We start from the raw sequence: 16,717 nt of genomic DNA on the forward strand, positions 1-16,717 counted from the left end.
CCGATTTCTGTTGTACTCTTAGCTACAGTGGTCAGCAGTGGTGTGCCATTGATGTGATTTTGTCTCCAGCATGAGTACAACCTGAGGAACCAATGAAGAATTTGTACCATTCTATGTGTTAAAGTTGTGTGTTTCTTCTTGTTAAGTCTAAAAATGTGTTTATGTTTCTACGAATGCCCTTTATCAGATATAGAGATGTATACTTCATATATATAATACCTGAATAATAATCTTGACATGATAAGGACTCTTGTGTGGAATAATCTAGAGATGAACATGTGCGCCATTTAACACAGAAATTTGCAAATCCAACTATGTAGGGTGAATGAATTTGAACCAAATCATTTTAAACTATGAATATTTTTCATGTGTGCGACCCAAAAGGAAGAGGAAGGAGCACCAAAGAACAATAGTCATGGGAAGCATCGGGAAAACTCAACCAAAGTCTCTTTCAGAGAGACTTAGCCTTCCATCATGTTCCCATGCCCACTACACTTAGGACCTCTTCTCATATCATCTGAATATATGCACATATGTGCTTTTTTTCCTGAAGTGATTTAGCAACCAAAAAGGAAGAGGAGGGAGCGCCTAAGAACGATAGGAATGAGAGGCATCGGGAAATGCCAAACTACATTCCCACCTCAAGACAAGAGATGAAGAATCAGTAAGTTAGGCTTTCCTCTATGTTCTCACTCCCACTGCTCTTACACCCTCTCTTTCTTCCTCTTCCTAGCTCGCTCTTGAGATCCCACATTAAACATGTGCACGCATATATTTGGTTTCTATTTAAGCTAAAGCAACCAAGCAAGCCAAAAAAGGAAGAGGGAGGAGTGCTTGAGAACAATAGGAATGAGAGCCATTGGGAAACACCAAGCAAGTTCCCACCTCCAACACTAAAGATGAAACAAAGCAAGTTAGGCTTTCCTCCATGTTCCCACTCCCACTGCTCTTATGCCCTCTTTTTTCCACTTCCCGGCTCACCTTCAAGCTCTCAAGTTATCTAAATATGTGGACACATGTCGATTGTTTCTCCAACAAATCTACTGATGCAATCCTAAAGGAAGGGGATGGAGTGCACAAGAACGGTAGGAATGGGAGGCATCAGGAAAGGATCCATGCATGCCAAATATTTGCATCCCTGAGACTAGAGGTGCAAACAAACAAGCAGGGCTTTCCTCCATGTTCCCATTCCTAGTGCTCTTGAGCTCTCTTTCGTCCTCTTCCCGGCTTACTTTCAGTGCCTACAAATCTAACAAAACAAAAGCTTTCAAACAAAAAGCTTGAATTGCTGGACGAAGTGTTTCAGCGTTGAGGTATAAATAATGGGTGGTGCATCATATGCAGAACCTTTGAGGAGAAAGAAATGGAGACATCTGGTGCATGGGGGCACCATTCTAAAGTCAATGATAATGGGGCCACATAATCACTGGCCCTGTCCTATTGTCCTCTACTCTTAATTTAGGGCATGTGTGGAAAGATATCTTCTTATCTTTATTACCCATATCCAAAACAGGTACATAATATTTGTATCAGCCTGTGCATTTATGAAGTATGAAAACGTGTAGCAATAAGATATGAGATAAAAATAGCATGAACTTGGACAAATTAAACACTCTATGTAAACTTGGAAACATTACAGAACAATGGGGAAAGAACCATGAAGTGACAATAAATTGATACTCTAGGTACTTATGAGGTGAGCTGCACTATTAAAAATGACAAATGTGATTATCCCATGATCCTAGAGATCTCTTATCAGCAAAACCAAATGTATATAGGCCATTTTATCAATAGAAAAAAATGTGTATAGGGCTAGGGCTATCATTCTATAAGTACTTTAGTATCCAAATTCTGAAGGTTGTACAAAACTACATACATGCAAGGAGACCAAGGAAACCATCGGCCACAACCCCTACGAGTTAAATACATGAAGGTAAAATGATCATATATTTCAGTCTAAACTCACTATACACATCGGTTCAGTATGAATCGCCTAAACAACACGATGAATCACCTAGTATTTTTGGGACAAGGTTCAAACACAAAGAACGAATTGAAGAGATTTCAATACTTCTTCCAGCCATCGAAGTACGTCGTAATTACAAAACCTTGTAGCTCGGCCACCATCACTAGAAGAATCAAATCACCCCGGCTGCAACACAAACACCCAAGAAGGTTCTAGAGTGGACAAAACAAGCCTTATTCCGCACGTCTAAACAATATACAAGAAACATCTTTTTATGATCATGTACAAATTTCATTGGAGTTTAGAGTTTTCAAAGTGATTGTTTCTTGCTAGCCTCCCTATATTTTCATTAGTTTGCTATGTGCATGTGTGAAGTCTCTAGGAACAGTTTATCCAATTCAGATCATTTTACACGGTGGATGCTAATTGATGCTAAGAAAATCTGCAATGCATGTATTGTTACATGTTTTGTGAGCTAATTACCATATTTCTCACTCTAATTTATACTATGACTCTTAATTACAGTGGTCAGTAGTGGTGTGTCATTGATCTGATTTTGTCTACAACATGAGTTCAACATAAGGGAACTGGTATCATTCTATGTATTAAAGTTTTGTGTCTCATCTAAATAAGTCTGAAAGTGTGCTTGTTTATGTTTCTAGTGTGCTTGTTTATGTTTCTACGACTAACCGGTCCTTTTCCATATACTAGTAAAGTGCCCGTATGTTGCAACGGATCCGAAATAAAGCATTATATCCTCATAGACCTTGAAAGTGCTGTCCTCCTGTACCACGAGTCATCCCGATCAAAAATTCTTATTAGGAACAACTTAGATTTCATTTAGATTTTGGTTTCTTCATGGACATCCAAAGCAAAACAAGATCATGCAAATCAAGGTAGATGAACAAGTTTGTCATATGATCCTGTTTTTTCATATGAATTAGTTCAGATTTCAACAAGTTAGACGGTTCCCATATGAAAGGGATGTTATGTTTAGTAATTAGGATGATGCAGAAGCAAGAGAACCAACACATGATAGCAATTACGATGATGCAGAAGTAAGAGAACCAACACATGATATCTTTCTGTGTAAATTTCATTTAACGCATGTTTACTTCATCTGTGACTCCATTTTTCTGTGATTGTAGGCTATAGGAGGGTGACGCTCTACTTGGCCATATTCGATAATGTCCTGCATCGGTTGCGCTTCTCAAAGTTCATCTCTGTTATCCGTGCGGACATTCCAGAGGTATTTACTTTGATGTGACCTTGATTTTAGTTCACGCTTGCTTGTTGAAAGTCTGGATTGATTAAAACAGCAGCCATAATTCTCTGAATGCCGAAATCAGTGTGGAGCAGATGGTACTGTAGATTTTGTGCACCTATGAATTGTGCCTTGTGATTCTCATTGCTAGATGCATATCGACCTTGATTAATGGTCTAGAGGTGATGGCATTGGGTAACTGAGATATCAGTATTACGCTAAAGATTATTAGCATGTGTTAAAACAATCACAATGCATCTTCTCGATACGTCAGACGTATCCTTGAAAAAAAAAACAATGCATCTTCACCTTGATTACTGATCTAGAGTTGATGACATGAGTGAGGTACTTGCAAATTTTAGAACGGTGTCCTGAGGTTGTCTTTTACTCTTTCATGATATACTGCAATCACTGTTGGAAAATACTACCTCCGTAATTAGTTGACGCTCAAACGGATGTATCTAGACGTATCAATGCTCGATGCATCCGTTTAAGCATCAACTAATTCCGGACAGAGGGAGTAGAAGCTAGTTAATCCTTTCTATCTGGAGTTTGCCATTCAGCATAATCAAATTATTCTAGTGTTGTACGTCTGAATATTCTTCTTGCTCCTTCAAGATCATAAGGCCTATCATCTTTTTGTCGACAAACATTTTCTTCTATATGTAGTGCAAGATGAACCGTTTCATATTCCTACTATTCAGCTTGAGCATTCCAAGTTTTTCAAATGTTGTATTCACATCCTCTATCCATCCTCTGGGTTAATCTTTAAGCATGTTAGACTGGTTCATGGCACCATGTATGACACTATTCCAATGATCCTTGCACTTATTAGGAGTGTCAAGGGTCCATATTATCCACATTATATTATTGGACTACTATGTTTGACAAAATACAAATATGGTTAAGATTTTCCTGAACAATTAACATTCTGTATGTTCTCACTTATTTATATATGCACTCTGAACCTAGGTTCATATGCACCCCTGAGGATTGAGTACTTGTGCACTTCAAAATCCCCCATTCCATTAGAGCATGTTATAATCCGAATACAAGCGAACTTTTTTGCAGAAAGATGATCATATCTGCATTGCACAAAAAGAAGTTGACAAATATCACACAGGATGAGTAAACTATTTTTGTACAGTGTACATATGATGATATAAACATACTTTTGCACAACCTTTTTCTTCTATACGCACTGTAACATGTTCAACATGTTCTAATACTGCAATTTTTGGTTTTTTAATGCACGTGTACTCTCTAAGGGGTGCATATGGGCATGGGTTTATCTTTAACTTACTGGATACAGATGTGGTCTAGACTTTTGCCATTTGAATTTGAATTGTAATATTCACTATCTAAACTATTTGCATTTTTACTCGATAAATGAATTCATTAGACTGCAGTTTATGGAAGTCGTTAGGTTCTAGGTTTGAAGCTTGTGATGATGTTGTGGCTATTCTCTATTCTCCACCCATGGTAACATAGGTGGGTTGACGGGGCAAGGGAAGAATGGTTTAGATTGGATTAGCATGACCCAAAGACTACTCTGATACTATGAATGACATCGAGATAAACACACTTATCTGTTGAATTAATTGCTCTTTATAGAGTACATGTACAAGGTCTGAATGAGAAATAACAAGAGATGACTATGCAGTTGGCAAGGAGACTGATTCTAGCTCTCGGCAAGTCCAGGAATCATTGACATATGTGGATATACCATGCAGAACAGCCTAACAGCTTAGGGATTATCCAGGAGAATGAGTCATTGCTTAAAAATGACAACTGGTAGAAAACATATTATGTGGTTGTAAAATATGGCTCCAGTTACCATGGCAATGCCAAATGCTGATTGGTTGACGATTAGTTTGTTGGTTGTTTCAAAAATAAAAACATTCTAAGTTCTTGATTTGATCCTCTAGAGTCGACCTGCAGGCATGCAAGCTTGAGTATTCTATAGTCTCACCTAAATAGCTTGGCGTAATCATGGTCATAGCTGTTTCCTGTGTTTGCTACAAAATATGTGATCTTGTCCAGGAACATTATGACTACAATCATTTAGTACTTGTAGCTTTTCCACAGTTTATGACCTTATGCATGGAATTTATGTATCTTGCAGTCAGAAGCTCTTATTGACGGATTGCTTCTGAATGGGAGGCTAACATTCGGCCAACTTGTGGGACGAACAATTTCTAAAGTGCCACAAGGTGATGATCAGCAAAGTAGGTAATAAGCAGGAGAACGAGCGTGCTTGGCATGGTCTTGAATGAGCCAGATTAAGGAATGCCATATGCTAGTTTATTCCTATAATGGCATATGCTTGTTGAAATCACGCCTTCTGCCATTTGTTTTAGTTTTCTACTCTTGGATTTCAAGGAGGATAGAAAGAGGCATAAGAGGATAAAACAAATCTAGTATACCTCATTAGGTTAATTGCATAAGAATATTTTGCAGAATCATTACCAGCACAATGCCTCCAAAGATACCAAGTAGGCAAGTAACCAACTTGCGAGGTACCAGTGTACTATGACAATTTATCACTCAAGTTACATGGTTTCAGTTTTGATTAATAGTTGTCCCATCGATATCGGTGCAAGAAAAATCACTATACCTTACTTAAAACCCTATAATATCACTAGAATGGGAAAAGACCAACCTTGCAAAGCACTGTGAATTATTTCCAGCAAATATAACAGTGAGTTACCTTTTTTCAGTGACATCATCAATAAATGGTATTTTGGAGAAACTAGGACAAAAGGAAGGAGGTCCAGCAATGACACTTGATCAGATAGCACCAGTTCTGGAGGATTTACAGTGTACTACTTCCAGTGAGGACCTGGAAGCATTTACTTTTGGTAAGATACTGTTGATATTTTTACTCTGCATAAGTCTGATACATCGAAGTTCTACCAGTAAAATGCTTGGCATGGAGTCCAGTTCTAGCTTGCAAGAAATGAAATGTTATGGTTCGGAAGTAAAACCTTGCCACTAGGCGATGGGTGCCACAAGGAAACTGGTTCCAGTCCAGTCCAATTCCTGGATTGAATTGTGGTACCATAATGTATCAGTTATATTTGAACTTTGGTCTATACATGAAAAAGTACTATAACTATGACATCTTCCACTGTTTTCATAATTAGTTCGAGCCTAGTTACCAATAGGTTGCTGAACTGACGGCCTGCTATTTCGTAAATTGTGCTATATGCAGTGACATCACAATATTCAACCGAAGCGTGAAAAAAAATCTCTAAAAAATAGCTGGAAATTATATTTAGAAACTTACTTTCCTGGTTACTTGTCTTCCATTCCAAACTCTGATGTTCAAATTTAGTATGCCAACCTTGAGTTCACATCATAAGTTCTTTTTTGTAAGATTCAGAAACACTTGATGTTCAAATTTAGTTTGTCAGCCTTTGAGTGTACATCCTAGGGCCTCTTTGATTCAAAGGATTTTCATAGGATTTTTGAAGGATAAGAATCCTTCGGAATTTTTCCTGCGTTGATCGTTTGATTCGCAGGATTGAATCCCATAGGATTTTTTCCTATGGATTCATTTGAACTACATTTCATAGGAATTGTAGCATCCACTCCAACCTCTTGGAAGAAATCCTTTATTTTTCCTGTGATACAATCAAATAAACTCAAATCCTATAGGAATCCAATGGACATGTCATTTCAATCCTACGTTTTTCCTATTCTTGTGTTTTTGTAATCCCGCGAATCAAAGAGGCCCTAAGTTCTTTTTGTAAGATTCTCATGACAGTGGTACTGTTTTTCTGTAGATTTACGCAAAATGGTTGAAGCACGTAAAATGGGGGTACCAGATTGTGTTACTGTTTCACAGTTTATTTGAGTTAAAAAACACTCCCCTGTCCTTTACGTACTAACAGTTCACATGCACATATCTTTTTATGTGTGCATTATAGATAGAGTCGCTTGTGAAAAAGAAATATGGGCAACAAGTTTTTACAATCTTTAGGCTATTGGTCACACATGGTTGTGCAGTTGAGACAGATCAAGTACATGGATCACACAAGGTTGTGCTATTGGTCACACAAGGTTGTACATTGAGGACATTCTAGAACTATGCTCTGTTATTGTCGTCAATCTCTTTGGGTTAAGAAAGCTTCTGTTATGCAGTAAATTTAGTTGTGTGATCCTGTTTTATGATTGTTTATTTGACGACACGGCTTCCTGTTGCAAATTGCAGTGCACAATACTGAACTTTGGTTGCAAATGTGCAGATTATTGCCACAACAATTCTTGACAAGCAGATTGTTCATTCAACTTTGTACAAACTATGTAATGGGAGTCACATAGATACAGAGGTATGTCTCCTAGTTCCATCAGAAAAGCAGTATTTTTGTGTTAGGAGCTAGGGTTCTGCCGGTTCTAGGGCGGAGATTGTAGGGGAAAGATGGAGGAAGACGAGGTCAAGGGCGCGGCGGCCGGCGGCTGGGCACCGTCCTTGCGTGGTGGAGAAGAGGCGGCGGCGGCGCAAGAGGCGGCTAGGGTTAGGTCTCCCGGCTCCCTAAGGGAAGCCGAGCAAATACTGATTGCTTCTTGCTTGATTAGATTGATACATCTCCTCTCCTTATATAGAGAGGTTTACTTGACTCCTAAGCAAACAACCCTAATAACGATAAGATAATTGGGCTAAGCCCCTAATAACGATAAGATAACTTGGGCCACAGCCCACTAGGCTAAGCCCCTAATATGCCTGTCATAACATTTTGTTTGCAGGGCAGAGAGAATGACACGCTTTAAATGTTAGTCGTGTGGTTTATCTAAAAGATCATTTCACTGCTTTGATGATCTACTATTTTACTATACTGTGTTACTTTCATCATAAATCTGCATACATGTATAGGCATTAAACATTAATGCTATTTGAGCATTTGGGACAAAGCTTGTAAACAAACTTGATAAATTAGTTAATACAGAAGTAAGTGTCTAAAGGTTTCTTGACACATTAAGTACTTAAACGCAAATAATATCCAGTTATATATGCTAGAGGATTTCCTAGTATATATAATATACCTGACAGGTAAATAAAATGTCTTGGTGTGTTTCGTGGTGCGATTAGAATCTGAAAAATGAATTACAGTGCTACTAAATTATGAAGTATAAACCAGTAGCCTTGTTAAGCCGACATCTTATCTTGTCTTATGAATGGATTAAGGCATGCCAAAGAGACAAACAAACACAGAAAATAGCAATCTAGTATGCAGGGTTATTAATTTGAACGAAATCATATTTATTACTATGAATCCTTTTTATGTTGTGTAAACTAGAAGGAAGAGGAAGGAACACCAAAGAACAATAGGCATGAGAGGCATCAGGAAACTCAAAACAAAGCATCTTAGTGTTTTTTTTTTGACAGAAAACATCTTACAGTGTTAGACGAGGAACTGAGGTCTTTAGCTTTCCATCATGTCCCATGCCCACCGCTCTTAGGCCCTCCTTTTTCCTCTTCCTGTCTCATAGTGGACATCTCACATCACCTGAATATATGCACATATATGTTCTGTTTTTCTGCTAAATCGATTTAGCAAACAAAAAGGAAGAGGAAGGAGCGCATAAGGACAATAGGAATGGGAGGCATCGGGAAATATCTCCACCTCAACACAAGAGGTGGAGAACAGCTAAGTTAGGCTTTCCTCTATGTTCTCACTCCCACTGCTCTTACACCCTCTCTTTCTTCCTCTTCCTAGCTCGCTCTTGAGATCCCACATTAAACATGTGCACGCATATATTTGGTTTCTATTTAAGCTAAAGCAACCAAGCAAGCCAAAAAGAAAAGGAAGGAGTGCTTGAGAACAGTAGGAATAGGAGGCATCGGGAATACCAAACTGAATTCTCACCTCTAACACTAGAGGCGAAAACAAAGCAAGTTAGGCTTTCCTCCATGTTCCCATTCCCACTGCTCTCAGGCTCTCTTTTCTTCCTTTTCTCGACTAGCCTTTTAGATTATCAGATAATGTAAGTATGTGCACACATATTTAAGGTTTATGCATTAATCTATTGCGCAAGCGAAAGGGGAGAGGAAGGAGTGCTCAAGAACCATAGGAATGGGAGACATCAGGAAAGCACAAAACTAAATATTTGCACCTCCAACACTAGAGGTGAAAACAAAAAAGTTAAGCTTTCCTCCATGTTCCCATTCCTAGCGCTCTTATGCTCTCTCTTTCTTCCTCTTCCCTGCTTACTCTCGGAGCCTACAAAATCTGAAGGAAAACAGTATCAGACAACAAGCTTGAATTGCTGGACAAAGTGTTTCAACTTTGATGTATAAATAGACGTGTTGTGCACTATGTCGACAACCATAAGGGGATCAAGTAATAAAGACACCTAGTGGATACTAGAGTCAATGATAATGGGGCCCATTGTCCTGTCCTGTACATGTAAAGCATGTGCATGGAGATCTTCTGCTTAAATATATCTGGGAAGCTCTGCACTCATACAGTAGGAAAATATTTTATTGCTATTTGAGTTTAAAAAATATGAGCACGAAAAAATTAAGCTATGAAAAAAATATTGTTTTTCTTAACACAAGGCAAAAGTTTTGCCTGTTTTATTGATTAAGAAGATTGTTGCCCAGTTAATTACGGAAAACCCGGAAGAAAACCGAAACAACAAGAGCTGAGCCCACTCCCAACATCAAAACACACCGGACAAATCCCACACACGCCGACATCAGAAAAATGAAGCTATGAGAAAAATATGAGTAAACAAATTTTAACTCATAACTTAATTTGAAATCAGAAGCTATGAGTTAGAAGTAATATGAAACTGGAAACTAAGCTCTCTAACAAACTTGGAAAACGTAAAATCAAATGAAAAAGAAGATTGCAGTGACAGCTGGTGCACAAGATACTTTAGATATGAGGCGCGCTAGAACAGATGATAGAAATAATATTTGTCCATGAAGAGAGACGCGTTGTATAAAGAAAACCCAAACCATACATATAGGCCTATTATTCTGTAAGTAATTCAACATCTAGATTCTGTAGGCTCTAAACAGCGACATTGGAGAAGACAGGTGTATAGAAAACAAAACTCTCAGGAACCATCAGCCTGGCCTTGGAGGAAAAACACATGATGGTCATATATTCAGCCTAAACTCACTGTACACACTGGTTCAGCATGGATCGGCTACGCAACACGCTGAACCACCTAGTATTTTCGGAACAAGGTTCGAACACAAAGGAAGAACGAGGTCCTGAAGAGAGTATGGTACTTCTTCCACCCATTGAAGTACTTCCCAATTACAACCTTGTAGCTTGGCCTCTGCTTGACCAATGTGTGGTACTCCAGGACCCTGGGCCTGCTACTGATGTATTCCTCATAAAGATCAAGAAGGGCTATTCGTGCAAGAATGGGAATGAACATTGAATCAGCTGGTGAGAATTCATCGCCAGCGAGATACTTGGTCTTGTTGAGCTGTGCCTCAACATCATCCAGAAGTTTGCTCAGCTCTTCCTCACTTTGCCGCATAGTCTCGGGGTCCTTCAGTCTGTCTTCGGTCTCATAACCATCACGGAGCTTGACATGGTACATGCTAGCTAAATCTGGGGCTTCAGCCATCCGAGCAATCAGCACCCGGCGTATGAACTTGGAGACAAACGCACGGTACTTTAGTGGGGTGTGAGTTAGTGTGAACATCTTAGGATTCCAACCATCAACTTTCTGCATCCATTGGAGAACCTCAGTATTCACAGGCTGGATTTCGCCGCTTAAGTGCACCGCGAGTCTGTCTAAGTACCTATGAAAATATAGAGGAGATAAATGAATATTTCTGTTTGGTCAGCAGTATCGAATGTGTAAGTTTGAGCCATTCCAAAGGTGAATGAAAGAACATACTGGATGATATCGATGGCACGGAAAATGACATGAGCGCCATTTTGGAAGACAGGGAGCTTCGCTGAAGGGTTCATTCGGAAGAAGGCCACATTCATGTTTTTCCCTGTTAGTGGATTGACATGATATGATGTGTAGTCAATACCCTTCTCTTCCAGGGCTATCCGCACCTTCTGACTGTCTAGTGAATACGGATGGTGATACAGCTGCATTGCTACATTAGCAGCAAGAAAAAAAACATGTGATTAGTATCCCTGATCGGTCTTGCAAATGGACTATGATGGGAAATGGGCAGTTGCGGTGTGAATAAGGGACTGTGATGGAAAAATGGGAAGTTCGTTCAAACTAAGTAGTCTCTGGGGATAGATGGAGACAAGGTGGTTAGTCTCCTTTGAAACAGAGCAGTGGGCGTATTTTCAGATAGTTGCATAACGAAAAGTATGAGAGTAATTAAAAACACACCATATTCAGAGTCAGAAAACAACGGATTGGTTGTTTCGTCTGTGCTTGTATTTTAATGTTCATTCATTAGACTGGTCATAACATCTGCATCTCACTACAAATTCTAAGCACAAGGAGCAATCGCGTTTGCCTCAATTAGATATGAGCCGGAACCAATCGCGTTCCAGTGTGAAATATATCGAGCTCTAATCTTCCGGGGCCATGAATTCAGGATCAATACACTCTTACAAAGTTACAGGTGCTTTTAAATTGGGGGAAAAGGCGGTTTTGTCCAGAATCTCGCCTTTAGTCCAAAAGTACTTCTACGGAACCACAAAAATAGACAACCAAATCTAACGCCCAGTCCGGTGATCTCACGCATACAGCAGCCAGCCAAGAGGAGGAGGAGGAGCAGAAGAAGAAGAACCAACAAACGGCGGCGAAGAGAGAAAGGCCTCACCTGGCGACGCGGGCGAGGATCCCGGGCGGAGGCGAGGGCGACGGCGCGGGGGTGGGGGGGGGGGGGGGGGGGGGGGGGGGGGGGGGGGGGGGGGGGGGGGGGGGGGGGCGGGGATTCGAGGAGACGGTTGGGGAAGTGGGGATGTTGTTGTTGGTTCTCGTCCTCGCCGGAACTCCTGAAGTGAACTGCAACAAGGCTATTTCAGGCTGTCCTCACAACTTTGTTTGTCCCTCTGTCACTCTCCTTTCCTTTGCCTGCCCAGTCGACGCGCTCTTGCCACCGTGTTCTGGTCGGTCGGTTACTGGGGTTTGATTATCCAGAGATCCATGCTGCGTGCACCCGGGCGTGATGCCCCACCAATTCACACAAAATGTATCATGTCTAGTTTTTCTTTTTTGAGGAATGTATCATGTCTAGCTGTCTACTGGATTTAGATGTAAGCATACGGTTCCTCCCATCCGCCTGCCGGACCAAACCCTAGCCACTCCCCTCAACCACCCAAGCTCCCCTCCGGCCGTCTCCGGCCGTCTCCGGCATGGCGGCCAGTGGATCTGACTCCAACTAGTCCAGATCCGTCGACTTGGGTGTCATCCCGTGCGGGTTGGAGGAGGCAATGGCCGTCCGTATTGCACTTCGTCGCTCCCGGGAGGACAGCGCTCAGCCGACGGCAAGATCTGTCTGCCGCAACTCTATAGCGTCGGCTCAACGGGCGCTCGGATCCTCTAGGACTGGATCATTGCGGTCCCGACAGTCGGAAAATCTCTCCTTCCCCATCACCGGTCAGGCGGACTATGAGCATGATTGATTTGATGCCAAAAATTAGCATGACAACATTTGGCAAAATGCCAAAATATTGGCTAGTGCTTAGTTAGTTACCAGTTTCACTTGCCAACCTCATAAGAGTTGCCAATTTTTTGGCAACTTTTGATATTGCCAATTGTTGGCTTGCCAAGTATTGGCAGTGCCAAATGTTGGCATGAAACCAATTAGCCTTTATTAATCCCACCGTGATGGTGTGCCTGCCATGGGAAGGAGGGGATAAGGGCCGCCGAGGCCCATATCACTGCCGACATGGCGGCGGAGGAGGTGACGGCGTGAGCGGCCGCAGAGGAGGAAGCCATATGCACCTGCATTGTGAAGAAGTGACAACAGAGGAACACACGCGCCCTCGTCTGAGAGCAGAATCGGGCGGTCCGTGTCATGGCCGGACCGCTATTGAAGGAGGAGAAGGAGGACAGCGGCGGCGAGGACAGCTCCAGCGTCGAGCAGATCCGGCTCGATCCCTGCTGTGTTTTCGACCGATACTTCCACGACAAGGACGGCAAGGGCACCGGGAAGGGCAAGGGCAGCCGTGGATGATCTTCTCCATCATAGCCGAACATGCCAAACTTTGGTAGTCTAATGACATGCTTAGTGATGTAGTGGTTGGACGATGTGTGTAATGCAACAACTTAGTTGAATGAGTTTATATGGATTTGAGGTATGGTAATTGAGGTGTCTAGTTGTAAGAAGATAAATTTGAGGCTTAACCAGTCAGTGTCCGCGGACACCCTGCGCGTCCACCAGCATTTGGGGGGTTGAATTTGCCCGTCGTGACTGTAGATGCTCTTAGCGTATATATTTTATGAAACATTTTGTGGTTGTTTGGATACCAAATAGTACAGATTTATAGGAAATGGGTATGTGGCTGAATGTTAGCAAAGTCGGTTTTATTATTTTTTCTGTGAATAATCATTTATAGAAAACTAGCACACATGCTTGTACATTACAATGTAAGAAAAATATTTTTTATCAGAGCCGCTATTTTCATTTGGATTCAGTTATGATTATGAATCGTCATATTTAATGGCACGCACCACTGTAAACACACTCCGCACCATCTGGACCGTGTCGCTCCACACTGAGAAGGCCTCATCTATGAATTATGTCTATTTAAAAAACCATCGTCACGTACAACAGATAAAACACAAATTAAATCCCTACATATAACATAACGTTCATGAGTATGACAAGAATTGTTTGCATATTCAAAATAGATGTTCATGTACTTTCGATGTTAACGAATTTTATAATTGTATGTACATCCCATACAAAATGTTTGTGTATTCACCATGAAAAAGAATTTTCTCCATCAGTAAATACGTGCGTGGATTTTAAGAATAAAAGTATATATGTAGGGTTTTAGATCACGGGTCATGTATAAAAAAAGAACATGATGCAAGTGCAGCAGGCCACAACAACACACAGAGCACGTCCCTATACGCCCGCCTTCCATTGCCGCTCCTTAAGGATTATAGTCCTCGCTCCTCGCCCACCGGCATAACAATCCGCGCGACATGAATGCCCCCTTCTTTACGTTTTTTTCTCTCTTTTATTTATTGACGCATGCACCCACTCGCATAAATTGTGGAGCTAATTGCTTTATTTCCTCGGGATAACTAAGACCCACACTTCACCCTCTGTTTCTTGATTGTTGAGGTGGCTTGCGGTTTTCGGGTAACTAATAGACGTATATAAATTAGGGAAATTTAACGTAAAAATATGAAGTGTAACTATTTAATTAGGTAAAGAAAGCTGTTTTAAAAGCACAACAATGTGCTACTCTCTTTATCCCATAATATAAGAGTGTTTCTGACACTAGTGTAGTGTAAAAAACGCTCTTATATTATGGGACGAAGGAAGTAGTTTATATGCATGAAGGATCTTGGACAGTAGGTGACGTGTTGAGTTCAAACCCCCACATTAGCAAATATTATTAGCCTCGAGAAATATTTTAGCTGCAGAGTGTAGCAGGCCCATCGACCCACACAGAGACATTCTTTTTTTTTGCGAGAAAATTTCTGATCTATTCATCGACTATCAAGGTAGTAGAAAGAACACTAGAAGTAAAATGTACACCCAGGTCCGTATACCATCTAACGACGACTACAACCACTGAAACGAGCATACTCAAGTGCATGTGTGAAAACATAAACACCAAATGGATCCTTAGTCCTTTAGAAATAGCTCGTGTATTGTGATCTTGTTTTCCTGAACACTGGTATTGTTAAAGTAACAAAGATGTCATCAAAATAAGAACACATTGTTATCGGAACACTGGTGTTTGAATAGACTGAACTTATGAATTACTGCAGCCTTCGATGATTTCGACCACTACAGTTGGCGACGACGAAGAAGAAGACGGAGGGAGGGGCATAGGGTTGCAGGCGAGTATTTAACCAAAAACTACCACAATTCACGGAAACGTGACAGAAAACTACTATTTTACGATTTTGTCTCGAAAACTACCACTTTTTTATTAATCCGTGACAAAAAACTACCAAGTGTGAAAACTGCTCGCTTTGCCTGGGTTAAACCCGAATCTGACTGTCCGACCCCACACATAAGCGAGCTAAAAATGCAATCGGGTCCCTAGTTTTTTTTAAAAAAGCAATCCAGTCCCTGCAGCCTGCACCCGGTCGTGCTCCACGCCGCCTTCGACGACGCCACCGGCGCGCTCAAGCTCGCCGACTTCGGCCATGGCTAGCTCCTCCAACCGCGCCTCCCCGCTACCCTTAGGACACGGCCGCCTCACCAGGAACCTCTCCACTACTCCCTCTCTCTGTCTCCCGTCGTTCTCTCCCTCCCTCCCCTAACCTCTCTCTCCTCCGTCGCGCCGCCGCACCTGCTTGACGCTGGAGCATCTCCGCTGCTCGATCTGCATTCCCCAACCTCTGGTGCCCCGCCTCCTCGCCGGATCCAGCCAAAATCTCCGCCCCGCCGCCTCCCTCACCCGTGCCGCTGCCTCCGCTCGACCGGGAGGAGACGTCAAGCATCGCCGTCCCATGGGCCATCGGCGACAACCAACAGCCTGCCCCGCGAGAGCTGAGCCATGGGAGGATTGAGGAAGCGGATCCGGGCGCGGCGAGGCTCTCCTCTCGACGACGGCGGCGCGACATGGCTGTAGAGCTCCTGCTCCAAAAAGAGAAGACGAGGGATATGGAGAGGAGGTTGGGGCAACGTGCGCTGACATGCTCCGGTTGATTTTCGCCGTCCCTCTTGCCGTCATTCGCCGCCGGCGACGGGGACTATCCCTGGTCTTCCTCCATGGGAAATCCTAGAGGAGGTTGGAGGAGCTAGCCATGGCCGACGTCGCGCCCGAACTCGATCTGGAGCTCATGTGGGCGGAGGGAGCCGGAGAGCGGCGGCGGCGGCGAGGGCCTGGAGCGGTCGGCCCGCAAGGACTGGATTGTTTTTTTAAGAAAAACTAGGGACCTGATTGCATTTTTAGCCCGCTTATATGTGGGGTCGAGCAGTCAGATTCAGGTTTAACCCAGGCAAAGCGAGCAGTTTTCACATTTGGTAGTTTTTTGCCATGGATTAATAAAAAAGTGGTAGTTTTCAGGACAAAATCGTAAAGTGGTAGTTTTCTGTCACGTTTCCGTGAATTGTGATAGTTTTTGGTTAAATACTCGTTGCAGGCGGATGGTATTGCTGACTATGAATCCCATAGGGACGGTGCAGGTCAGGTGGGCGAAAAAGAGGGGAGAAAATTTGCTGAGTGTGTTCGGACTGCATTTTTTTAGCGGGAAGTATGTATTTGAGGAGCTTCTCCCTGAAAATTTTTGAGTATAAAAGGTTTTGAGAAGAAAATACTAGATTGGCCTTCCTTCCTTCCTTAAACCGGATATTTTTTTGCAGGGGATTATAATTTTTTTAAGAGGAAAGCTAGCGATGCTCT

The 16,717-nt window shown here is 42.0% G+C and overlaps 1 protein-coding gene across 1 annotated transcript; it reads right to left on the reverse strand.

The window, feature by feature from the left end:
* Positions 1–8,565: 8,565 nt before the first annotated feature.
* Positions 8,566–12,208, reverse strand: LOC125538331 (glutathione S-transferase TCHQD). The gene is made up of 3 exons (XM_048701589.1): positions 11,998–12,208; positions 11,100–11,310; positions 8,566–11,001 (listed from the first exon to the last, which is right to left on the reverse strand). The coding sequence occupies exons 2-3, from the start codon at positions 11,306–11,308 to the stop codon at positions 10,413–10,415; spliced, it is 798 nt and encodes a 265-aa protein (XP_048557546.1). The 5' UTR covers positions 11,309–11,310; positions 11,998–12,208; the 3' UTR covers positions 8,566–10,412.
* Between the last annotated feature and the right edge of the window lie 4,509 nt (positions 12,209–16,717).

This window comes from Triticum urartu, chromosome 2, assembly GCF_003073215.2.
Source record: "Triticum urartu cultivar G1812 chromosome 2, Tu2.1, whole genome shotgun sequence".
Taxonomy (NCBI): Eukaryota; Viridiplantae; Streptophyta; class Magnoliopsida; order Poales; family Poaceae; genus Triticum; species Triticum urartu.

Excerpts from the sequence above, each read along its gene's own strand:
- LOC125538331 (XM_048701589.1), bottom strand. The coding sequence starts at position 11,308 with ATGCAGCTGTATCACCATCCGTATTCACTAGACAGTCAGAAGGTGCGG. Across the intron at positions 11,002-11,099 it reads CGTGCCATCGATATCATCCA|GTACTTAGACAGACTCGCGG; the intron begins GTATGTTCTTTC and ends ATATTTTCATAG.